Below are 24,877 nucleotides of genomic sequence, written 5' to 3'. Positions count from 1 at the left end.
ACAACTATAAAAGGTACAAAACAATGACTATAGACACACAGCGCTTGAGGATTTCCTCATTTTACTGCAGCGTTCAGTGGCGTACACAAACCCACAATGTCATCAAATGCTAAATCGCAGAACTTCATAAGCAGCGCATGTCAACAAGCCAAGAGTAGATGACTCGCGCTCATAATAGCAGCTTTAGCTTGATCCCGTCTGGCTCGACTGCAGCGTTCGGGTGTTTGAGGATTGTTAATGAAGCACTTGCACTGAGACTCGTGATGTACCTCTGATTTTAAATGAAACGGCTAGTCTCCAGTTATATGTGTTCAGGATGTGCTGCCGAGTTCCTGAAACTGGAAGTGAGCGATCGGAAGATGATTTTACAGTCCAGACCAGTCACTTTACCGGCAAACTTTATTTGTTGTAATCGGCTGACCGGCCTAAAAGCTGAGAGTCTGACTGGCCATGAATAAACGTGTGCATGAGTGCTGAACGCCTGTGCCGTAACGAGTCGAGCGCAGAAGCTGTGCCAGTCCACAACACACTCATCACGCTCCTAACCCTAACCCTAACCCACACCCATTTACACTTATCCAAAGGTCTCGCTCAAGCTAACGATCTTTACGTTTGAAATGACATCAGAAATGCCAGTGTTTCTGACATACGGCTGTGTGTGTGTGTGTGTGTGTGTGTGTTCACCTGTCTCTCCTCAGCTCTGACGTTGATGCCTCCTGCTTTTCTCGTGTGTGTGTGTGTGTGTGTGTCTGTAGATGTTTTCTCACCAGCTTCTGTGCTTTAATCTGAAACGCTGCTAACTGCCTGTTTCTTCTCTTTCTCCACTTGCTTGCGCTTCAACAGCCTAGCGATTTGCGGAAGCATCGTAGGAAGGTAATTTAGAGAACCTGCGCGTGTGTAACCGGTTCTGGACATGTGAACATGCACACGTGTAGAGCTCACACACACCACACACACACACACGTGTGCAGATCCTCACAGTATTAGCAGACAAACACCGCACATATATTGATATCCTCGTGACACACACTGATAAGCAGGACTGGGCGCTATGACCAAACTCCTCATCAAATTAACCCTGTCTATTTACAAAATGCAGGTTACAGTTTATAGTCATTATTATTGGGAACGAATCATCCAGGCATGTTTATTTTATCTATTTTTAAACTGGTAACGACAGTCTTCTCTGATGATGTGTGCAGGGCTTCTCCAATCATTGGATCAGCTTTAGCTCCGCCCCTTTCTTACAATCCACTGCAATGTCTCATTCAGATCCATCCAATCAGCAGAGACGCATCGCATGAAGCCCCGCCCCACACTCTCTCTTTCTTTTATGCTTTATTTGAACATTCAGTTTACACTTTGGTACAACACAATGAGAACATCACAGTAGTTAAGAGTGACACCAATAGAGAAAGTAGAAGATCTGATGTGCATTTTATGTTTACAGTATTTCAACTTATTTGATGTTCCTTTGATGGACATAAAACAAAAGATCAAATTCACATCAAAGGAATGATGTGGAAACACTTCCCTTCAAAACAAGAACTGATGTTTTAGATCACACACACCACCCAGCCCTGCTTATTACTGTTAGTACACAGAACCGCATACGGGACGCGATGAGTTAGGGATTTAGCACTAAAGCTGACATTGACAGTGTTCCAGTGTTAAACACTCATGATGAGTGACTGTGTCTCTCACAGAGGGCTGAACAGGACATTCACCGCCCATCACGCAACGCAAAAGATGTTTTGAAGGTCAATTTGGCTCCAAAAAAACAACAAGAGTGTTCATCGACGTTTGAGAGAGTAAATGATGACAGAATGATCAACAGTGCCATAGAGTAACATCTAATTCATTCATATATCAAACACACAGATGCCTTGTATAATTGTCATTAAATAGGGAGCCTAGCCGGGAAAAAAGCATGGTTTTATAATTTACATTTTGCAAACACAGAATACATACACCCCCACCCACTATAAATTTCATCAGATTGAAAATGAGCTTCAGAAATGATAATGATAATGTTGAGACATTGTGTTTTAGGTCTGTGTTTAACTGATGCAGTGTGTGTGTGTGTGTGTGTGTGTGTGTGTTTAGTGTGCTCAGGACGATAAAGCCACCATCAGATGTGAGACATCTCCTCCTTCCACGCCGTCCTCCATGCGACTCCATAAGGGATCGCTACACACCTCGAGCCACGAGGACATCAGAGACGTGCGCAGGTCAGTGACGCTAGCTCGTCTTCATGCTAATGCCTGGGACAGATTACCTTATTTTAGCCCCAATTTCGGCACGATCCGTTTGACGTAGGGTGTTGTGGGGATTCGTAAACAACAACGGGCGTTGGGACGCAGGATTCGATCGGTCTCGTATAATGTGTCATAGTGGACGACAACCGACTAGCATCAGCGATGCTTCGCGTCATCACCATAAAAAGACTAGCATGTTTAATTTTTTTTCGGTCCTCCATGACGGATTCCGTAGTGTGTGTGTGAGTGAGTGTGTGAGTGAGTGAGTGTGTGAGTGTGTGAGTGAGTGAGTGAGTGTGTGAGTGTGTGAGTGAGTGAGTGAGTGAGTGAGTGAGTGTGTGAGTGTGTGAGTGAGTGAGTGAGTGAGTGAGTGAGTGAGTGAGTGAGTGAGTGAGTGAGTGAGTGAGTGAGTGAGTGAGTGAGTGAGTGAGTGAGTGAGTGAGTGAGAGAGTGTGAGAGTGTTTGTGTGAGTGAGTGAGTGAGTGTTTATGTGAGTGAGTGAGTGTTTATGTGAGTGAGTGAGTGAGTGTTTATGTGAGTGAGTGAGTGTTTATGTGAGTGAGTGAGTGAGTGTTTATGTGAGTGTTTATGTGAGTGAGTGAGTGTTTATGTGAGTGAGTGTTTATGTGAGTGAGTGAGTGAGTGTTTATGTGAGTGAGTGAGTGTTTATGTGAGTGAGTGAGTGAGTGTTTATGTGAGTGAGTGAGTGAGTGTTTATGTGAGTGAGTGTTTATGTGAGTGTTTATGTGAGTGAGTGAGTGTTTGAGTGTTTATGTGAGTGAGTGAGTGTTTATGTGAGTGAGTGAGTGAGTGAGTGTTTATGTGAGTGAGTGTTTATGTGAGTGTTTATGTGAGTGAGTGAGTGTTTGAGTGTTTATGTGAGTGAGTGAGTGTTTATGTGAGTGAGTGAGTGAGTGTTTATGTGAGTGTTTATGTGAGTGAGTGAGTGAGTGTTTATGTGAGTGAGTGTTTATGTGAGTGAGTGAGTGAGTGTTTATGTGAGTGAGTTTTTATGTGAGTGTTTATGTGAGTGTTTATGTGAGTGAGTGAGTGTTTATGTGAGTGAGTGAGTGTTTATTAGAGGTCGACCGATATGGGTTTTTTCAGGCCGATGCCGATCTTTTGAAATCCGGGTCGGCCGATGGGCGATTAATGCTGCCGATTTATTTTGGCCGATATTTGGCCGATTATGTGCTTGTTTTTAACCTCTATTTGAAAGATAAAATGTAACACAAATAATTACTTAAGATAGACAAGATTTCTCAACAAAAACATTTATTGAACACTTGACCAATCTGCACTTGTAAAAAAAGACAAAAAGACCTTGAGATATGTTTGGTAATAGGTACCTGAATGAATTGAAAATTAATTTGCTACATTTCAGATTAATATATTTGTTTTCCTTAAAGTCCCTGTAAAGTCAAAATTAAGTATGTGTTCTGAGTTTGTCACACCACAGAAAAATGTGTTATTAGCCACCCAGTCAAATTTTAATGATAAAAAAAGCCGGCAAGTACATAAAATAAGCGATCAAAATCTTGAAAAAATGAGCAGTAGTCTCTGCTCTCAAACGCTGGGGGCGTGTCCGCTGGCTGCGCTGAAACCACGCCCACTCGCGGGAAAGCTCGCTGCCGTCGACTCACAACAACACTCAACTGTCACCGCTAGAGCCGGATGCTCCTCCTAGCAGCTTAATTTGTTTTACAAAGCCATACATGTTCGAGCCTGGACTACCTACTATAATTATAACATAAGCACACAAGGCAACTTACACTCATTGGTGGGCACGCACTGCCGACGATGGCACCAGTTGTCGCGCGACGGGAGGATGAAGGTCGAGGCGGGAGACAGTCGGTTCGGCCACATTCACCAGTAACAGCGGATTATCAGTGAATGAATCCCAGTTGTCTCCGACGAAAGTTTATAAAACTATCCCATGTAAAATGATCACTACAGAGGCGGGTTTTGGCGGTGATCCTCAGCTCTCCATCAAGGTGGCTCTTCACAAAATTAATCCACCTCTTGTTGATATGATAGTTTTTCGGAAATTTAAATAAGGACACCGATCTGTTTTGTACGTGATCGCATCCAGGTAATACGCATTTCCGTGACGAAGGCATAGCTAGCTAGCAAACTGTAGGATGTAGTAAATAATAGTACTGACAGTAACTCGCGATTGAGTTGCAAACTGATGTGAATGGGGCTCCAGTGCGTCATCAAGTAGGGGCGTGTCCAATAGCTCAGGGGGCCTCAGTGCGTCATCGAGCCCCCGTTTTAGCCCCGCCCAAAAAATCCGGAACACAGCAACGGTGAAAAACTGTTTAATGGTCTAACTCCACAATTCAGTACTTCACAGTGCACAGTCTTTGTAATATGATTTAGCAATACATTTCTAACATTTATAATGTGTTTAGAACTTTTTTTTTGAATTGCCTTTACAGGGACTTTAAAATTTTAATTAACAGTAACTTAAACACTTTGCAGTTTGAATGATGTCTTGTATAAACAAAATGACGGTGTATGTTTTTATGTTTCCACTGTTCGATCGCATCTGCGCCTCACACACACACACACACACACACACACACAAATATAAGTAAACACTTTGCTACTTTAAACACACGCGACTTTTCGATCGCGCCCGCGCCCCTCTCTCCCTCTCCCACACACACACACACCATATTCCAGCATTGCAATCTTTACATCGCAGCCTGCTTCAGAGCTAAGGCGGAGCTACAGATTAGGTGTCCCCAAAGAACCCGCGTATCTAACAGTAGTTCCGCATTACATGAATTAATTTGCACGCGAGTTTTATTTATTTTTATACCATGTATTCTCCGTGTAAATTTATACACCGAACCGTGACGCCCGTACCGTTTCGGTTCAATACGAATACATGTACCGTTCCACCCCTAGTCTACAGTGAAATACAGTCACACATTACACTGTTTGGCCAGCATTTTAACAATGTTTAATCCAGCTACTAGCTAACGGTATGCTAAAGTTAACTGCTGACTAGCGTCACGTTTCTAACGTCCGTTTTCAGAGCATCCAAGAGAAGCACAGGCATAACAGAGTGAGTAAATGTTTATGTGAGTGAGTGAGTGAGTGTTTATGTGAGTGAGTGAGTGTTTATGTGAGTGAGTGAGTGTTTATGTGAGTGAGTGAGTGTTTATGTGAGTGAGTGAGTGTTTATGTGAATGAGTGTTTATGTGAGTGAGTGAGTGTTTATGTGAGTGAGTGAATGTGTGAGTGTTTATGTGAGTGAGTGAGTGTTTATGTGAGTGAGTGAGTGAGTGAGTGAATGTTAATGTGAGTGAGTGAGTGTTTATGTGAGTGAGTGAGTGAGTGTTTATATGAGTGAGTGTGTTTGAGTGAGTGAGAGAGCTAGAGTGTGTGTGTGTGTGTATGTATGTGTGCGAGTGAATGTGTGTGTGTGTGAGAGACGGCACGCGATGACTGGTCGGAAAGCAATGTGTAGTCTGACATGTGTCTTGTCCACGACATTTTAGGAGTCAAAATCGCGGAATCTGACACAGTGACTATCGTAACAGACAAAACAATTGTGTAATCTGAACCAGGCACACTGCGAGTGTTAGTGCAGGGTCAGAGCGGTGACGTGTGTGTGTGTGTGTGTGTGTGTGTGTGTGCAGCGCTGGCCTGCAGGACAGTAACCCCAGCAGCAGTAACAGCAGTCAGGACTCACTCAACAAGGCCACCAAGAAGAAGAGCATCAAGGTCTCTATTGGCCGTCTGTTCGCCAAGAAGGAGAAGAGTCGAGCCGGTCCTGTGGGGAAAGAGTCTCCTGTGCCAGGTGTGTATCACACACTCCTCATCCGCGTCACACACTCCTCATCCGCGTCACACACTCCTCATCCGCGTCACACACTTCTTATCCGCGTCACACACTCCTTATCCGCGTCACACACTCCTCATCCGCATCACACTCCTCATCTGCGTCACACACTCCTCATCCGCGTCACACACTCCTCATCCGCGTCACACACTCCTCATCCGCGTCACACACTCCTTATCCGCGTCACACACTCCTCATCCGCGTCACACACTCCTTATCCGCGTCACACACTCCTCATCCGCGTCACACTCCTCATCTGCGTCACACACTCCTTATCCGCGTCACACACTCCTCATCCGCATCACACTCCTCATCTGCGTCACACACTCCTTATCCGCGTCACACACTCCTTATCCGCGTCACACACTCCTCATCCGCATCACACACTCCTTATCCGCGTCACACACTCCTCATCCGCGTCACACACTCCTCATCCGCGTCACACACTCCTCATCCGCGTCACACACTCCTCATCACACACTCCTCATCCGCGTCACACTCCTCATCCACGTCACACTCCTCGTCACACTGCTCATCCGCGTCACACAGTCCTCATCCGCGTCACACAGTCCTCATCCGCGTCACACACTGCTCATCCGCGTCACACTGCTCATCCGCGCCACACACTCCTCATCCGCGTCACACACTGCTCATCCGCGTCACACACTCCTCATCCGCGTCACACACTCCTCATCCGCGTCACACTCCTCATCCGCGTCACACACTCCTCATCCGCGTCACACACTCCTCATCCGCGTCACACACTCCTCATCCGCGTCACACTCCTCATCCACGTCACACTGCTCATCCGCGTCACACAGTCCTCATCCGCGTCACACAGTCCTCATCCGCGTCACACACTCCTCATCCGCGTCACACACTCCTCATCCGCGTCACACTGCTCATCCGCGTCACACAGTCCTCATCCGCGTCACACAGTCCTCATCCGCGTCACACAGTCCTCATCCGCGTCACACACTCCTCATCCGCGTCACACACTCCTCATCCGCGTCACACACTGCTCATCCGCGTCTCACACTCCTCATCCACGTCTCACACTCCTCATCCACGTCACACACTCCTCATCCGCGTCACACTGCTCATCCGCGTCACACAGTCCTCATCCGCGTCACACACTGCTCATCCGCGTCTCACACTCCTCATCCACGTCTCACACTCCTCATCCACGTCACACACTCCTCATCCACGTCTCACACTCCTCATCCACGTCACACACTCCTCATCCACGTCACACACTCCTCATCCACGTCACACACTCCTCATCCGCGTCACACTGCTCATCCGCGTCACACAGTCCTCATCCGCGTCACACAGTCCTCATCCGCGTCACACACTCCTCATCCGCGTCACACACTCCTCATCCGCGTCACACACTGCTCATCCGCGTCTCACACTCCTCATCCACGTCTCACACTCCTCATCCACGTCACACACTCCTCATCCGCGTCACACACTCCTCATCCGCGTCACACACTCCTCATCCACGTCACACACTCCTCATCCGCGTCACACACTCCTCATCCGCGTCACACACTCCTCATCCGCGTCACACACTCCTCATCCACGTCACACACTCCTCATCCGCGTCACACACTCCTCATCCGCGTCACACACTCCTCATCCGCGTCACACACTCCTCATCCAGGTCACACACTCCTCATCCGCATCACACACTCCTCATCCGCGTCACACACTTCTCATCCGCGTCACACACTGCTCATGCGCGTCACACGCTGCTCATCCGCGTCACACGCTCCTCATCCGCGTCACACGCTCCTCATCCGCATCACACACTCCTCATCCGCGTCACACACTGCTCATATCGCCCCATATTGTCATCACTGCAATGCAACTGATTCTCATTTAAATGAATTATAAATCCTCTGGCTCAAACTGTAGAGCGTGACACTAGCAAGGATCATGGGATCGATTCCCAGGGAAAGCGAGAACTGATAAAAATGTGAATACCTTGAATACAATACAAGTTGCTTTGCATAAAAGCGTCTGAAAAATGCATAAATGTAAATGAGAATTATCATACATTATATTCAGCATTATATATAATAGCGTTCACATGCGTGTTTAGTGATCATCACTAAATACAGGCGTAAACGGGTGTAATATGTTCTGTGATCGAATCACGGAAACCACATACAGAGTCAGTCAGAAATCACATCACACTCACTCATCAACACTGGATCCTTCTGGGTCGTGATGTGAGAAAACACACCAAAACTCATGAGAATGTTACGAGTTCTGTCTGTGTGTGTGTGTGTGTGTGTGTGTGGATCAGCGGCAGGAACACCTGAAGGGAGCGGCTCACCGGACGCCATGACACTCGGCAAACTGGGCGGCCCTGCAGAGAAGAGCAGAAAACTGCAGAAGAAGTGAGTGACACGTCAATAGCATTCATATATAATATTCATATTCAATAGTTTCTGAAGGGAAAACTGCTTAAACATAGAGAATAGAGATGTGACGGTGATAATATTCTCCCACCGGTTAATCGACTTGTGACAACACTATCGTAGCAAGCCTAATAGAGAAGTGCCTGCAGAAACTCTCTGATGCTTTAGTGTGTGCTTCATCATCTTCACTCGACACCACTGACCTGCCATCATGTTCACTCACAGCCACACCGCTTTCTTTTTGCTCACCAGTGAATGTGAAGTGTTGAGGCCCCGGTATACTCAGTGCTTTTTCCTTAGCAAACGAACGGATAACAAATATAACAAAATAAACACAACAGGGAGAAAACAGCGGTTCAGAAAGCATCTGATCATAGTGATGATGAGCTCTGAGATTCAGATCTCCAGTCATGTGACGTCACGTTTACAGTATTAAACATGTTTGAAATCATCAGTTTGTTTTTTGATTATGCTGAAGTATATCGGGGTCTTCATGATTTAAGGCATCGCAGTAGTTCGAGTGTGTTGGTGTCATTATGATTCATGTCTCATTGCCCATCAGTCTTGCAGTGGCTCATTCTGGTTGTTTTCCCTCCTCTCTCCTCACACACTCTTTCATGTGTCACTCATAGCCCAAACACAGGGTAAGTGTCCGCAGACCGTCACGTGTGTGTGTGTGTGTGTGTGTGTGTGTGTGTGTGTGGAGCATGAAAACCACCTGCACGTCTCATGCTTGCTGTGATGCGCTTCAGCTCTACTAACCTTCTGACCTTTACAACATTACACATGGTTTGAGTTGAGATGATAACCACATGGTGAAGGTTTCATAACTGTATTGGTTAACTCCTAGATTTATGCATTGATTTATTTAGTGATAAAGAAATATCTTTCTTTATAAAGCAGGATTTAATACAACAGCGATTGCCCGATGTGCTGTACAAAAGACTAAATCTCTATTATGCAGGGGAGAATTTGAAGAAAGTGTCTCACAAAAAAATAGTCAGCATTAGGGCGGCACGATATTGGAAAAAAAATTACATTGCGATATTTTTTTCCCAACAATATATATTGCGATATTGCGTGCCATCAATCCAAGCTAAAGTCAATAATTAGCCTACCATTCCATGATATTAATAATTTCACTAAGCAAGCTTCATTACAAGTGACAAAAAGGCCACTTAATATTTTATTCCAAAATTAGAACATATTTCTGTCAGAATTCGAAAAAAATATTTCTGTCAAAAAATCTTATTCTCACTCTCTCTCTCTGTGTCTCTATGTTTTCGGTGCTGATGCAGTGACGCGTTCATGTAAACGACACTTAAAAGCTGTCACAAAGAACCAGCAAAAGTAATGATTATGAATATGTAAAATATTACAATGAGACATTTTAATTGTTTATTAATAAACAAGTGTTTTCTGTAAAGATGAAGTTGACGATCTTCATCTTCGCAGTAGTGATTGCGTGGGAGAGAAATGCTCTTTTCATACGGATTACATAGTTTTATTTTGTTTTGAATGGTTCTGTTTAAAAGTAGAGATTTCTGTAGATAATAGATATATTTATATATATTTTTTAGGTGCGTGAGGCGAGTAGGCTACCTTATACGCTGAGTTTCGGTTCATGGATTCAGGCGCTGGCGCCTCCGTGTCGTAATTATGTCTGCTATATTTACTTTTTATTTATTAAATCCAGGAAATTGGATAATGAAACACTGATTAAAATTAAGATACAATTAATACAAAACGAAATTTGCTTTAAAGAAAGGCTTTGTGCTTTCTGTTTGAGGTCTCTGTGAAAGTTTTAAAGCAGTCTTTTAGTGCCGCTTTCATAACGGTCGCGTCCGTAATGGAGAACTGTCATGTAACATTGTTTTTTTCTCATAAATGCGAACACGAAAAATAAAATACTTTTTAAAAAAGACAACCATCCACAACTTTGTAACACTCCAGCAAAGTACCTCTTTTTGGTCAACATCCTCCTTTTTGTTGACGAAATAGTCCCAAATAGCTGATTTTGACTTTCTTTTTGGTACGATTGTTTTTTGTTTGTTTTTTTGTTTTTTTGTTTTTGCGGCGGATCCTCTTCGTCGCCCATTTTTAGCTATAGGATGCCAGTGAATGTTGGCTGTGAGCGCGGTGAGCTGCGGCACAGCGAACCAATCACTGTGCAAGCACGCGGAACGTGCAAGTCACCCCAGCAAAAAGCGATACAACAAACTCGTGTTTACTGTGTGCTACCCTGGTGCTACCGTTCTCTTAATACACCATGGGTGCTACTAATGTGGGCGGGGCTTGATTGTGTCTGTGGGGATGGTTGTGGTTTGCTATTGGCTGAACTCATGTGAGTGACAGGTTGCCCTGCCCTCGTCATCAGAGAAGAGAAGAAATGCTGCTGTTATTCTGATTCAAGATTACTAAAACAATGATGTGCACCAATAAATCATTTAGAATAAACACTGCAATATTCCATAAAAACAAGAACTGTTCATTTTGATTTCATTGGGACTTTAAAGCCTGTTTGAGGTTGAGTTGGAGTTGAGTTGGAGTTGAGTTGGAGTTGAGTTGGAGTTGAGTTGGAGTTGAGTTGGAGTTGAGTTGGAGTTGAGTTGGAGTTGAGTTGGAGTTGAGTTGGAGTTGAGTTGGAGTTGAGTTGGAGTTGGAGTTGAGTTGAAGTTGGAGTTGAGTTGGAGTTGAGTTGGAGTTGAGTTGGAGTTGAGTTGGAGTTGAGTTGGAGTTGGAGTTGAGTTGAAGTTGGAGTTGAAGTTGGAGTTGAAGTTGGAGTTGAAGTTGGAGTTGAAGTTGGAGTTGAAGTTGGAGTTGAAGTTGGAGTTGAAGTTGGAGTTGAAGTTGGAGTTGAAGTTGGAGTTGAAGTTGGAGTTGAAGTTGGAGTTGAAGTTGGAGTTGAAGTTGGAGTTGAAGTTGGAGTTGAAGTTGGAGTTGAAGTTGGAGTTGAAGTTGGAGTTGAAGTTGGAGTTGAAGTTGGAGTTGAAGTTGGAGTTGAAGTTGGAGTTGAAGTTGGAGTTGAAGTTGGAGTTGAAGTTGGAGTTGAGTTGGAGTTGAGTTGGAGTTGAGTTGGAGTTGAGTTGGAGTTGAGTTGGAGTTGAGTTGGAGTTGAGTTGGAGTTGAGTTGAGTTGAGTTGGAGTTGGAGTTGGAGTTGGAGTTGAGTTGGAGTTGAGTTGGAGTTGAGTTGGAGTTGAGTTGGAGTTGAGTTGGAGTTGAGTTGGAGGTTGAGTTGGAGTTTGAGTTGAGTTGAGTTGAGTTTGAGTTCAGTTTGAGTCGAAGGTTGGAGTTGAGTTGGAGTTGAGTTGGAGGTTGAGTTGAGGTTGAGTTGGAGTTGGAGTTGGAGGTTGAGGGTGAGTTGAAGTTTGAGTTGAGGTTGAGTTGGGGTTGAGTTTGAGTTGAGTTGGAGGTTGAGGGTGAGGTGGAGGTTGAGTTGGAGTTGAGTTGGAGTTAGGGTTGAGGTTGAGTTGAGTTGAGTTTGAGTTCAGTTTGAGTCGAAGGTTGGAGTTGAGTTGGAGTTGAGTTGGAGGTTGAGTTGAGGTTGAGTTGGAGTTGGAGTTGGAGGTTGAGGGTGAGTTGAAGTTTGAGTTGAGGTTGAGTTGGGGTTGAGTTTGAGTTGAGTTGGAGGTTGAGGGTGAGGTGGAGGTTGAGTTGGAGTTGAGTTGGAGTTGGGGTTGAGTTGGGGTTGAGTTGGAGTTGAGTTGGAGTTGAGGTGGAGTTGAGGTTGAGTTGGAGTTGGAGTTGAGGTTGAGTTGGAGTTGAGGTTGAGTTGGAGTTGAGGTTGAGTTGGAGTTGAGTTGGAGTTGAGGTTGAGTTGGAGTTGAGGTTGAGTTGGAGTTGAGGTTGAGTTGGAGTTGAGTTGGAGTTGAGGTTGAGTTGGAGGTTGAGTTGGAGGTTGAGTTGGAGGTTGAGTTGGAGGTTGAGTTGGAGGTTGAGTTGGAGGTTGAGTTGGAGGTTGAGTTGGAGGTTGAGTTGGAGGTTGAGTTGGAGGTTGAGTTGGGGTTGAGTTTGAGTTGAGTTGGAGGTTGAGGGTGAGGTGGAGGTTGAGTTGGAGTTGAGTTGGAGTTGGGGTTGAGTTGGGGTTGAGTTGGGGTTGAGTTGGAGTTGAGTTGGAGTTGAGGTGGAGTTGAGGTTGAGTTGGAGTTGGAGTTGAGGTTGAGTTGGAGTTGGAGGTTGAGTTGGAGGTTGAGTTGGAGGTTGAGTTGGAGGTTGAGTTGGAGGTTGAGTTGGAGGTTGAGTTGGAGGTTGAGTTGGAGGTTGAGTTGGAGGTTGAGTTGGAGGTTGAGTTGGAGGTTGAGTTGGAGGTTGAGTTGGAGGTTGCTTTGGAGTTGAGGTTTAGTTGAGTTGAGTTGGAGGTTGAGTTGGAGGTTGAGTTGGAGGTTGAGTTGGAGGTTGAGTTGGAGGTTGAGTTGGAGGTTGAGTTGGAGGTTGAGTTGGAGTTGAGTTGGAGGTTGAGTTGGAGGTTGCTTTGGAGTTGAGGTTTAGTTGAGGTTTAGTTGAGTTGAGTTGGAGGTTGAGTTGGAGGTTGAGTTGGAGGTTGAGTTGAAGTTGGAGTTGAAGTTGAAGTTGGAGTTGAAGTTGGAGTTGGAGTTGAAGTTGGAGTTGAAGTTGGAGTTGGGGGTTGAGTTGGAGTTGAGTTGGAGTTGGAGTTGAAGTTGGAGTTGAAGTTGGAGTTGGAGTTGGAGTTGGAGTTGGAGTTGAAGTTGAAGTTGGAGTTGAAGTTGGAGTTGAAGTTGGAGTTGAAGTTGGAGTTGAAGTTGGAGTTGAAGTTGGAGTTGAAGTTGGAGTTGAAGTTGGAGTTGAAGTTGAAGTTGGAGTTGAAGTTGGAGTTGGAGTTGAGCGGAGTTGGAGTTGAGCGGAGTTGGAGTTGAGCGGAGTTGGAGTTGAGCGGAGTTGGAGTTGAGCGGAGTTGGAGTTGAAGTTGAGCGGAGTTGAAGTTGAGTTGGAGTTTGAGTTTGAGTTGGGGTTGAGTTGGAGTTGAGTTGAGTTGGAGTTGAGTTGGAGTTGAGTTGGAGTTGAGTTGGAGTTGAGTTGGAGTTGAGTTGGAGTTGAGGTTGAGTTGAGGTTGAGTTGGAGTTGGGGTTGATTTGGGGTTGAGTTGGAGTTGGAGTTGGGGTTGAGTTGGAGTTGGGGTTGAGTTGGAGTTGGGGTTGAGTTGGAGTTGAGTTGGAGTTGGGGTTGAGTTGGAGTTGGGGTTGAGTTGGGGTTGAGTTGGGGTTGAGTTGGAGTTGGAGTTGAGTTGAGTTGAGTTGAGTTGAGTTGGAGTTGAGTTGGAGTTGAGTTGGAGTTGGGGTTGAGTTGGGGTTGAGTTGGGGTTGGGGTTGAGTTGGAGTTGGAGGTTGAGTTGGAGTGGAGTTGGAGGTTGCTTTGGAGTTGAGTTGGAGTTGAGTTGGAGGTTGAGTTGGAGGTTGAGTTGGAGTTGGAGTTGGAGTTGGAGTTGGAGTTGGAGTTGAAGTTGGAGTTGAAGTTGGAGTTGAAGTTGGAGTTGAAGTTGGAGTTGAAGTTGGAGTTGAAGTTGAAGTTGGAGGTTGAGTTGGAGTTGAGTTGGAGTTGAGCGGAGTTGGAGTTGAGCGGAGTTGGAGTTGGAGTTGGAGTTGGAGTTGGGGTTGGAGTTGGAGTTGGAGTTGGAGTTGAGGTTGAGTTTGAGTTGGAGTTGGGGTTGATTTGGGGTTGAGTTGGAGTTGAGTTGGGGTTGAGTTGGAGTTGGAGTTGGGGTTGATTTGGGGTTGAGTTGGAGTTGAGTTGGGGTTGAGTTGGGGTTGAGTTGGAGTTGGAGTTGGAGTTGAAGTTGGAGTTGAAGTTGGAGTTGAAGTTGGAGTTGAAGTTGGAGTTGAAGTTGGAGTTGAAGTTGGAGTTGAAGTTGGAGTTGAAGTTGGAGTTGAAGTTGGAGTTGAAGTTGGAGTTGAAGTTGGAGTTGAAGTTGGAGTTGAAGTTGGAGTTGAAGTTGGAGTTGAAGTTGGAGTTGAAGTTGGAGTTGAAGTTGGAGTTGAAGTTGGAGTTGAAGTTGAAGTTGGAGGTTGAGTTGGAGTTGGAGTTGAGTTGGAGTTGAGCGGAGTTGGAGTTGAGCGGAGTTGGAGTTGGAGTTGGAGTTGGGGTTGGAGTTGGAGTTGGAGTTGAGTTTGAGTTGGAGTTGGGGTTGATTTGGGGTTGAGTTGGAGTTGAGTTGGGGTTGAGTTGGAGTTGGGGTTGATTTGGGGTTGAGTTGGAGTTGAGTTGGGGTTGGGTTGGAGTTGGAGTTGGGGTTGAGTTGGAGTTGGAGTTGGGGTTGAGTTGGGGTTGAGTTGGAGTTGGGGTTGAGTTGGAGTTGAGTTGGAGTTGGGGTTGAGTTGAAGTTGGGGTTGAGTTGGGGTTGAGTTGGAGTTGAGTTGAGTTGAGTTGAGTTGAGTTGAGTTGAGTTGAGTTGAGTTGGGGTTGAGTTGGGGTTGAGTTGGGGTTGGGGTTGAGTTGGAGTTGGAGGTTGAGTTGGAGTGGAGTTGGAGGTTGCTTTGGAGTTGAGTTGAGTTGAGTTGGAGTTGAGGTTTAGTTGAGTGGAGTTGGAGGTTGAGTTGGAGTTGAGTTGGAGTTGAGTTGAGGTTGAGTTGGAGGTTGAGTTGGAGGTTGAGTTGGAGGTTGAGTTGGAGGTTGAGTTGGAGGTTGAGTTGGAGGTTGAGTTGGAGGTTGAGTTTAGTTGGTGTTGAGTTGGAGTTGAGTTGGAGGTTGAGTTGGAGTGGAGTTGGAGGTTGCTTTGGAGTTGAGTTTAGTTGGAGTTGAGTTGGAGTTGAGTTGGGGTTGAGGTGAGTTGGAGTTGAGTTGGAGGTTGAGTTGGAGTTGAGGTTGAGTTGGGGTTGAGTTGGAGTTGAGTTGGGGTTGAGTTGGAGTTGAGTTGGGGTTGAGTTGGAGTTGAGGTTGAGTTGAGGTGAGTTGGAGTTGAGGTTGAGTTGGAGTTGAGGTTGAGTTGGAGTTGAGGTTGAGTTGGAGTTGAGGTTGAGTTGAGTTTTAGGTTGAGTTGAAGTTGGAGTTGAAGTTGGAGTTGAAGTTGGAGTTGGAGTTGGAGTTGGAGTTGAAGTTGGAGTTGAAGTTGAGTTGGAGGTTGAGTTGGAGGTTGAGTTGGAGGTTGAGTTGGAGGTTGAGTTGGAGGTTGAGTTGGAGGTTGAGTTGGAGGTTGAGTTGGAGGTTGAGTTGGAGGTTGAGTTGGAGGTTGAGTTGGAGGTTGATTTGAAGTTGGAGTTGAGGTTGAGTTGAGGTTGGGTTGAGTTGAGGTTGAGTTGAGGTTGAGTTGAGGTTGAGTTGAGGTTGAGTTGAGGTTGAGTTGAGGTTGAGTTGGGGTTGAGTTGGGGTTGAGTTTGAGGTTGGAGTTGAGTTGGATTTGAGTTTAATTTGGAGTTGAGTTGGGGTTGAGTTGTAGTTGAGGTTGAGTTTGAGTTGGAGGTTGAGTTGGAGGTTGAGTTGGAGGTTGAGTTGGAGGTTGTGTTGAGGTTGAGTTGGAGGTTGTGTTGAGGTTGTGTTGGAGGTTGAGTTGGAGGTGGAGTTGGAGGTTGAGTTGGGGTTGAGTTGGAGGTTGAGTTGGAGGGTTGAGTTGGAGGGTTGAGTTGGAGGTTGAGTTGGAGGTTGTGTTGAGGTTGAGTTGAGGTTGAGTTGGAGGTGGAGTTGGAGGTGGAGTTGAGGTTGAGTTGAGGTTGAGTGGAGGTTGAGTTGGGGTTGAGTTGGAGGTTGAGTTGGAGGGTTGAGTTGGAGGTTGAGTTGGAGGTTGAGGTTGGAGTTGAGTTGGATTTGAGTTTGATTTGGAGTTGAGGTTGAGTTGGGGTTGAGTTGTAGTTGAGGTTGGGGTTGAGTTTGAGTTGGAGGTTGAGTTGGAAGTTGAGTTGGAGGTTGAGTTGGAGGTTGAGTTGGAGGTTGAGTTGGAGGTTGAGTTGGAGGTTGAGTTGGAGGTTGAGTTGGAGGTTGAGTTGGAGGTTGAGTTGGAGGTTGAGTTGGAGTTGAGATTGAGTTGGAGTTGGAGGTTGAGTTGGAGTTGGGGTTGAGTTGGAGTTGAGGTTGAGTTGGAGTTGGAGTTGAGTTGGAGTTGAGTTGGAGTTGAGTTGGAGTTGAGTTGGAGTTGAGTTGGAGTTGAGTTGGAGTTGAGTTGGAGTTGAGTTGGAGTTGAGTTGGAGGTTGAGTTGAAGTTGAGTTTGAGTTTGAGTTGGAGACTCATGATGTCATGCATGTTTGTCTGCATTATTCCTTCATCTACACACTGCATCTGCATATGTAATCCTGTGGCAAACCTGCAGTATTGTGGTGTTGTTTTGAACGCATTCACATCGTCAGGTATCACAGGTATTCATGCTGCTTTCTCTGCATTTTGAGTGATGGAAGCATAAAATGAAACAGAGGTGAACTACAGTGTGTGAGAGGAATATTTGTCTCAGTGCGTACAAACAGGTCAAAGATTCACCTTCTATCACAAAAGAAACCTTACATGGATAATTCACCCAAACATCTCTTTAACTCTCCCTTAATAATTAAAAATAAAAACATAATATAAATAAAGTAGTTAAAGTTAATTAAATTAGCTTATTAACCTTTAATACCATAATTGGTAATGCGATGGTTGAATCCCTGGTTGTTCTGGCAATGTTTTGATGATTTCTTGGTGGAAGTTCTTTCTCTCAAAACTCTTCTGCTAATCCAGCTGCCGTTTCCTCACATCTGTACATGTGCTGTTCTCTGACTGTACGAATGCTTCATATTACTGCATATCATCATTCTTACATATGTTTGGCCCATAACACAAGCTCTTTGCACATATATGCGTGTTCATAATGTTTTCTCTGTGTTCCCAGACACGAGTTGCTGGAGGAAGCGTGTCGGCAGGGTCTTCCTTTCGCTCAGTGGGACGGTCCCACCGTTGTGGTGTGGCTCGAGGTACCACACACTTACCACTCACCTGTCCACACACTCTTCACCTGTCCACACACTCCTGTCCACACACTCCTCACCTGTCCACACACTCACCTGTCCACACACTCCTCACCTCTCCTCACCTGTCCACACACTCCTCTCACCTGTCCACACACTCCTCTCACCTGTCCACACACTCCTCTCACCTGTCCACACACTCCTCACCTGTCCACACACTCTTCACCTCTCCTCACCTGTCCACACACTCACCTGTCCACACACTCCTCACCTCTCCTCACCGGTCCACACAATCCTCACCTGTCCACACACTCACCCGTCCACACGCTCCTCACCCGTCCACACACTCCTCACCTGTCCACACACTCCTCACCTGTCCACACCTGTCCACACTCCTCACCTGTCCACACCTGTCCACACTCACCTGTCCACACACTCCTCACCTGTCCACACACTCACCTGTCCACTCACACACTCACCTGTCCACACACTCCTCACCTGTCCACACACTCACCTGTCCACACACTCCTCACCTGTCCACACACTCACCTGTCCACACACTCCTCACCTGTCCACACACTCCTCACCTGTCCACACACTCCTCACCCGTCCACACACTCCTCACCCGTCCACACACTCCTCACCCGTCCACACACACACTCCTCACCCGTCCACACACTCCTCACCTGTCCACACAATCCTCACCTGTCCACACACTCCTCACCCATCCACACACTCCTCACCTGTCCACACACTCCTCACCTGTCCACACACTCCTTACCTGTCCACACACTCCTCACCTGTCCACACACTCACCTGTCCACACACTCCTTACCTGTCCACACACTCCTCACCTGTCCACACACTCACCCGTCCACACACTCCTCACCCGTCCACACACTCCTCACCCGTCCACACACACACTCCTCACCCGTCCACACACTCCTCACCTGTCCACACAATCCTCACCTGTCCACACACTCCTCACCCATCCACACACTCCTCACCTGTCCACACACTCCTCACCTGTCCACACACTCCTTACCTGTCCACACACTCCTCACCTGTCCACACACTCACCTGTCCACACACTCCTCACCTGTCCACACACTCCTCACCTGTCCACACACTCCTCACCCGTCCACACACTCCTCACCCGTCCACACACTCCTCACCCGTCCACACACACACTCCTCACCCGTCCACACACTCCTCACCTGTCCACACAATCCTCACCTGTCCACACACTCCTCACCCATCCACACACTCCTCACCTGTCCACACACTCCTCACCTGTCCACACACTCCTCACCTGTCCACACACTCCTCACCTGTCCACACACTCCTTACCTGTCCACACACTCCTCACCTGTCCACACACTCACCTGTCCACACCTGTCTACACACTTCTCACCTGTCCACACAATCCTCACCTGTCCACACACTTCTCACCTGTCCACACACTCCTCACCTGTCCACACACTCACCCGTCCACACGCTCCTCACCCGTCCACACACTCCTCCCCCGTCCACACACTCCTCACCCGTCCACACACTCCTCGCCTGTCCACACAATCCTCACCTGTCCACAGACTTCTCACCTGTCCACACACTCCTCACCCGCCCACACACTCCTCACCTGTCCACACACTCACCTCACCTGTCCACACACTCACCTGTCCACACACTCCTCCCCCGTCCACACACTCCTCCCCCGTCCACACACTCCTCACCCGTCCACACACTTCTCACCCGTCCACACACTCCTCACCTGTCCACACACTCACCTGTCCACACACTCACCTGTCCACACACTCACCTGTCCACACACACCTCACCTGTCCACACACTCATCTGTCCACACACTCCTCACCCGTCCACACACTCCTCACCCGACACACTCCTCACCTGTCCACACACTCCTCGCCTGTCCACACACTCCTCGCCTGTCCACACACTCCTCGCCTGTCCACACACTCCTCGCCTGTCCACACACACCTCACCTGTGCACACACTCCTCACCCGTCCACACACTCCTCACCCGTCCACACACTCCTTACCCGTCTACACACTCCTCTCACCTGTCCACACACTCCTCTCACCTGTCAACACACTCCTTACCCGTCCACACACTCCTCTCACCTGTCCACACACTCCTCTCACCTGTCCACACACTCCTCTCACCTGTCCACACACCTGTATTAGTGTGGAAAACATTTCCAGTGCAGTTGCAATTCGCAGATTAGTGTTCCCATTACAACTGAGACGAGCACAGGAATGTCCAGAGAGTTACAGCTTCTCGCTGTATGTAACTTCATTTAGACTTTGAAGGATAGTTCACACAAAAATTTTAATTACCCCATGATTTACTTCTTTCAGACGAATACAATCAGAGTTATATTAAAAAATGTCCTGGCTCTTCCAAGCTTTATAATGGCAGTGAATGGCTGTTTCTGTTTTGAAGTCCATAAAAGTGCATCTATCCATCATAAAAGTTCTCATGGCTCTGGGGGGTTAATAAAGGCCTGAAGCAAAGCCATGCTTTGTGTAAGTAAAATATCCATATTTAACACGTTAGCGTTAGTAGCGTAGTGCGTAAATATCAGCAGTACGTCGCATTACTCGCATAAGTTGCGCTTTATGCTTAAGTGGAATCCGTATGTTTGTTTGGCCGGAAGCTAGTTATTTTACTTTATAAAGTTTTAAATATGGGTATTTTTCTTACACAAACGCATCGCTTCAGGCCTTTATTAACCCCCCAGAGCCTGTGGAGCACTTTTATGATGGATATATGCACTTTTATGATGGACAGATGCACTTTTATCATGGACAGATGCACTTTTATGATGGATAGATGCACTTTTATGATGGACAGATGCACTTTTATCATGGACAGATGCACTTTTATGATGGACAGATGCACTTTTATGATGGACAGATGCACTTTTATGGTGGACAGATGCACTTTTATCATGGATAGATGCACTTTTATGATGGACAGATGCACTTTTATGATGGATAGATGCACGTTTATGATGGATAGATGCACGTTTATGATGAATAGATGCACGTTTATGATGAATAGATGCACGTTTATGATGGATAGATGCACGTTTATGATGGATAGATGCACTTTTATGATGGATAGATTTGCTTGAAAGAGCCAGGATATTTTTTATTTTAACTCTGATTGTATTCGTCTGAAACAAGAATGTCATATACACCTAGGATGACTTTAGGGTGAGTAAATCATGGGGTAATTTTCATTTTTGGGTGAACTTAATTTAGTCCAGCCTTCTGCGTGATGTGCACAGGATGAGTGTGATCGTGAGTAAAGCAGCGTGTCCTGATGATGGAGTGTGTTGTGTTTCTCAGCTGTGGGTCGGGATGCCTGCATGGTATGTGGCCGCGTGTCGTGCCAACGTGAAGAGCGGAGCCATCATGTCTGCCCTGTCCGACACCGAGATCCAGCGTGAGATTGGCATCAGCAACCCTCTTCACCGCCTCAAACTACGCCTCGCGATCCAGGAGATCATGTCGCTCACGAGCCCGTCGGCGCCACCGACCTCCAGAACGGTAGGAAACAGCCTGGCCTTCAGATATATCTGCTCAAACACTCGAACAGAGATCTGACACACTCAAACACACCTCAGCTCTCCTCAGGGTTTGCAGGTAAATGTGCTGCTATCGGTGTCTCTGCTTTTAAACAAACGAACATTTTATTCTAGCGTCATGCATTCTTTATCAACACTTGAATGTGGGTAAGTCTCATCGAAAAAACATTTTGATCAGAAATCTGGTTTTGTCCGGATGGGATTCAGAGTGATGATCAGAACACAGGTGGAGTAGATCAAGTCAGATATAAGCGCTGTGTGTTTCAGACTGAAGCGCAGCACTGTGTTCACTTACACGTTTGATTGACAGTTAACGCTGCGCAACATGAAGTGCGTTTGCTCTGAGTGTCGCTTTAACGTGCATCTGGAAACACAGCCTGTGCCGAACATCTGCACAAACAAAACACAAGCTTTAAGGGCTTCATGCAGTTTCACATCAAAAATAAACTTTGGTTTATTATTTGAAAATGGAGAAATGAAGACAGCCATAAATAGAATTGTAAGTTTACAGTTGTAATGTAAAATTAAATTTAAATACTCATTTTGTAATTTTACGGTGAAATATTAGAATGGTTAGTATTTTTATTAGTTTTAATTTTTTTGTGTCATTATTTTTATATTTATTATTATTTTATAGTAATATTGATAAATAATCACAAAATTCTGAAGCCCTACAAACAAGCACAGCAAACCTGGAATTTTTTTCGTTTCATTAGAAATTGCAAACATATTTGTTATCAGAGAAGATGCAGTTGGATGTTTCTTCAGATCGAGCGGCCCTAGTCCAGGGTTTGGGGGTTTCAGGCATGTTGATGTGAGATCCTCCAGTTTCAGAGGTCTAGAGGAGAGACCGTTATTGGTGAACAGCAGAAGAGCTCAAGCTTTATGACAGCACACTGATGTCAGGGACACTGGAACACACACACACGTCTGTTCTCTCTCTCTCTCTCTCTCTCGCATGCCTCACACATTAACACCTGATGGGATGTTTGACCGCTTTCACTAATGATCCTGCTGCTCATTAACACACTCTTCCTCTTTCACTCCATCTGTCCTCACTTGTTTCCTCACTCACGGATCATGTAGTCTTCTGGGAATGTCTGGCTCACACACGAGGAGATGGAGAGTTTGGCCGCCACGCCGCTCACGGTCAGTCAGCTGATGTGTGTGTGTTTGTGTGTGTGTGTGTGTGTGTGTGAGATGTTTTACTGTATTTGCTCTTCTGCTACTGATCGCCTCCCCTCGCTCCACATGCTAACCTGCTAACACGCTAACCCCAGGAGGACGAGGAGGGCGGCTGGGCGCAGGTTTGAACCTCTTCCACACACACATCTCTGCCTTTCTTCTGATGGCTCAGTTTTATTGCACAACACATGCAGGTCTCATGATCTGTCAGGAACACGTTCATGTCACATTTCACTTCAGAATCAGACCAAAATGAATCAGAAAATCAAGCTTAGAGTTTGACATGACAGGATGGATTCTCTTTGAGAATATGTGGAGGTTTGTGACGTGGACGTGCTCTCGACGGTTTGCTGAGATTCACTGCAGTTCTTCATCACGTTAAAGCAGCGTTTGCTGGTCTTGCGCTATGAAATGCTCATTCTGTTTCTGGATCTCACTGAGAACAGGATATGATGGTTTAATGTTCGTAAAATCATGAGATTATGATCAATCAACTCTGCTTCTGTATGAACTCAGTGCTGAGGTGGGATTCCTGGTGTATATCGTTATATTTTGAGTCAAGTCGGCTTTATTTCTATCACACTTTATACAGTACATATCGTTTAAAAGCAGCTTTACAAGAACATAACACAATCAATAATGCAAACTTGATCAAATATGAGACAAATTCACATTCAGCTGTAAAGCAGCTTTAAAAAGACAGCAGTGTCATTATTCAGATCAATTCAGTTCGTTTTCTTCTCATCTGATAGTGTCAAATCAATAATATGACTGAATATTAAGTGTCTTTTAGGTAAGTAGCGTTAGATTTTGCTCACTGTGCTCTTGATTGGACTGAATGTGTTGTTTGCGCTCAGACTCTGGCCTACGGTGACATGAACCACGAGTGGATCGGGAACGACTGGCTGCCGAGCCTCGGCCTGCCTCAGTACCGCAGCTACTTCATGGAGTCGCTGGTGGACGCTCGTATGCTGGATCACCTGACCAAAAAAGACCTCCGTGGTCAGCTCAAAATGGTGGACAGCTTCCACAGGTCAGTCACGGTCAGATCGCGCTCTCATGCATCTTACTTACGTTTCCAGTCTGGCTGTTATACGCCATGAACCGAACCAGCCAGATGACATTTAATTCACTTGACGTCTTTAATGAGGGAATTAACTACTCGTGTCAGCTGACTAATAAACTACTGATAATAAAACTAGGAAAAATGAAGGTCATTTCCAGGGGTTTACCAGTATTTTGGTGCTTCTTTATGAAAAGTATCTCAACGGTAAAAAGACGTGCAGCTGTTTCATGTGTGAATGCATACATCCATACATATATACAAGCATGCATACATACATCCATGCATACATACATACATACATACATACATACATACATCCATACATACATACAAGCATACATACATAAATACATGCGTATATCCATGCATGCATGCATACAAGCATACATACATGCATACATACATACATACATCCATACATACAAGCATTAGGGCTGTGACGGTGGCAGTTTTTTACCACCGCGGTAGTAATGGACCCAAATACCGGCGGTGTTTTGGGGGGGGGGTGGGGGTTGTTTTGAAAAAAAAAAAAAAAGAAAGAAACACTAAAGCCTGTAAAGCATTGAAATAAATATCAGTTAATACTGGTAACTTACATAATATAATAAAGTTGAATCTATTTTTTTTTTTTTCGTTTAATATTTCCACACAAAGGCGCGTGATAAAGCCTACCGCTCTGCGCTTTGAGAGGGATGTGGGACACGAGCAGGAAAGATACCATCGATCTCTTTTCTGATATCTTCATGTTTTCTACTTGTAAAAGGTATGAAGAGCGAATTTATCTTCTACAAGGGCAAGGCATTTAGGCTGTTTGCGCGCTGCCAGAGAAAGCAAAACTAAAATCACCCGCGCGTGTGAAACGCGCTTTACAAAATGAACTTGACGCGCCTTACCAATTACCATATGTCTAATAACAAGCACAAACTGTGTTAAAAAGAATTTGACGTAGGCCTACAAGTAAAAATGTAGGCCATCTGACCTACAGCGTTTTTCTAGGCTACTTTACCACAGAAAAGAATACGAAAATAATCGACCTAAAAGCGAAGGAAGAAACGTTTAACGCGTCTTTGGGTGAGACGCGAGTGAAAAAGAAAAAAGAGATTCCATGCAGGGATGAGTCGCGATTTTTGAATATTCGATTAGTTGATTTAATTATAGAATATCTAATGTTCTAATGTCTGTTGTGCGATCATTCTCTAAAATAAAATCTCCATGTTCTGGTGCTGATGCGGCGGTGACGCGTTCATGTAACCGGAGGGTGACGCTGCCAATAACGCACATAACAGCTGTCACAAAGAACCGGCAAAAGTAATGATTATGAACGTGTCAAATATAGCAAGGAGACATTTGAATTGTTTATTAATAAAGTGTTTTGTGTATGTGTGTGTGTGTGTGTGTGTGTGTGTGTGTCAGTGTCGGGCTGCAAAGATGAAGTTGACGATGCTCACTCTTCGCAGTGAACGCGAGAGAGAAATGCACACTTCAATACGGAATAGAAGCATATGCTAGTCGGTTTATTTTCCGTTTTGAATTGTTTTGTTTAAAAGTAGACAATTCAAGCTTTCTATAAGGAATAACTAATGGAATA

General features: G+C 45.6%; 1 protein-coding gene across 6 annotated transcripts in view; it reads left to right on the top strand.

The window, feature by feature from the left end:
• The window catches only part of ppfia1 (PTPRF interacting protein alpha 1), a 100,093-nt gene that overhangs the window by 57,812 nt on the left and 17,404 nt on the right, over positions 1-24,877 (top strand). For 2 of the 6 annotated variants that reach the window (XM_079873334.1, XM_079873335.1), the window contains exons 17-25: positions 844-873; positions 2,107-2,231; positions 5,912-6,072; positions 8,429-8,522; positions 17,349-17,430; positions 20,800-21,000; positions 22,125-22,187; positions 22,319-22,345; positions 23,081-23,256. In XM_079873334.1, coding sequence (XP_079729460.1) covers positions 844-873; positions 2,107-2,231; positions 5,912-6,072; positions 8,429-8,522; positions 17,349-17,430; positions 20,800-21,000; positions 22,125-22,187; positions 22,319-22,345; positions 23,081-23,256 — 959 coding nt within the window. The remainder of the gene's footprint in view (positions 1-843; positions 874-2,106; positions 2,232-5,911; positions 6,073-8,428; positions 8,523-17,348; positions 17,431-20,799; positions 21,001-22,124; positions 22,188-22,318; positions 22,346-23,080; positions 23,257-24,877) is intronic. The other 4 variants (XM_079873336.1, XM_079873337.1, XM_079873339.1 and 1 more) reach the window with 3 other exon arrangements.

This window comes from Squalius cephalus (assembly GCF_949319135.1).
Source record: "Squalius cephalus genome assembly, chromosome: 6".
Taxonomy (NCBI): domain Eukaryota; kingdom Metazoa; phylum Chordata; class Actinopteri; order Cypriniformes; family Leuciscidae; genus Squalius; species Squalius cephalus.
Note: the sequence above shows the minus strand (reverse complement) of the source record. Positions and strands in the feature narration are given on the sequence as shown.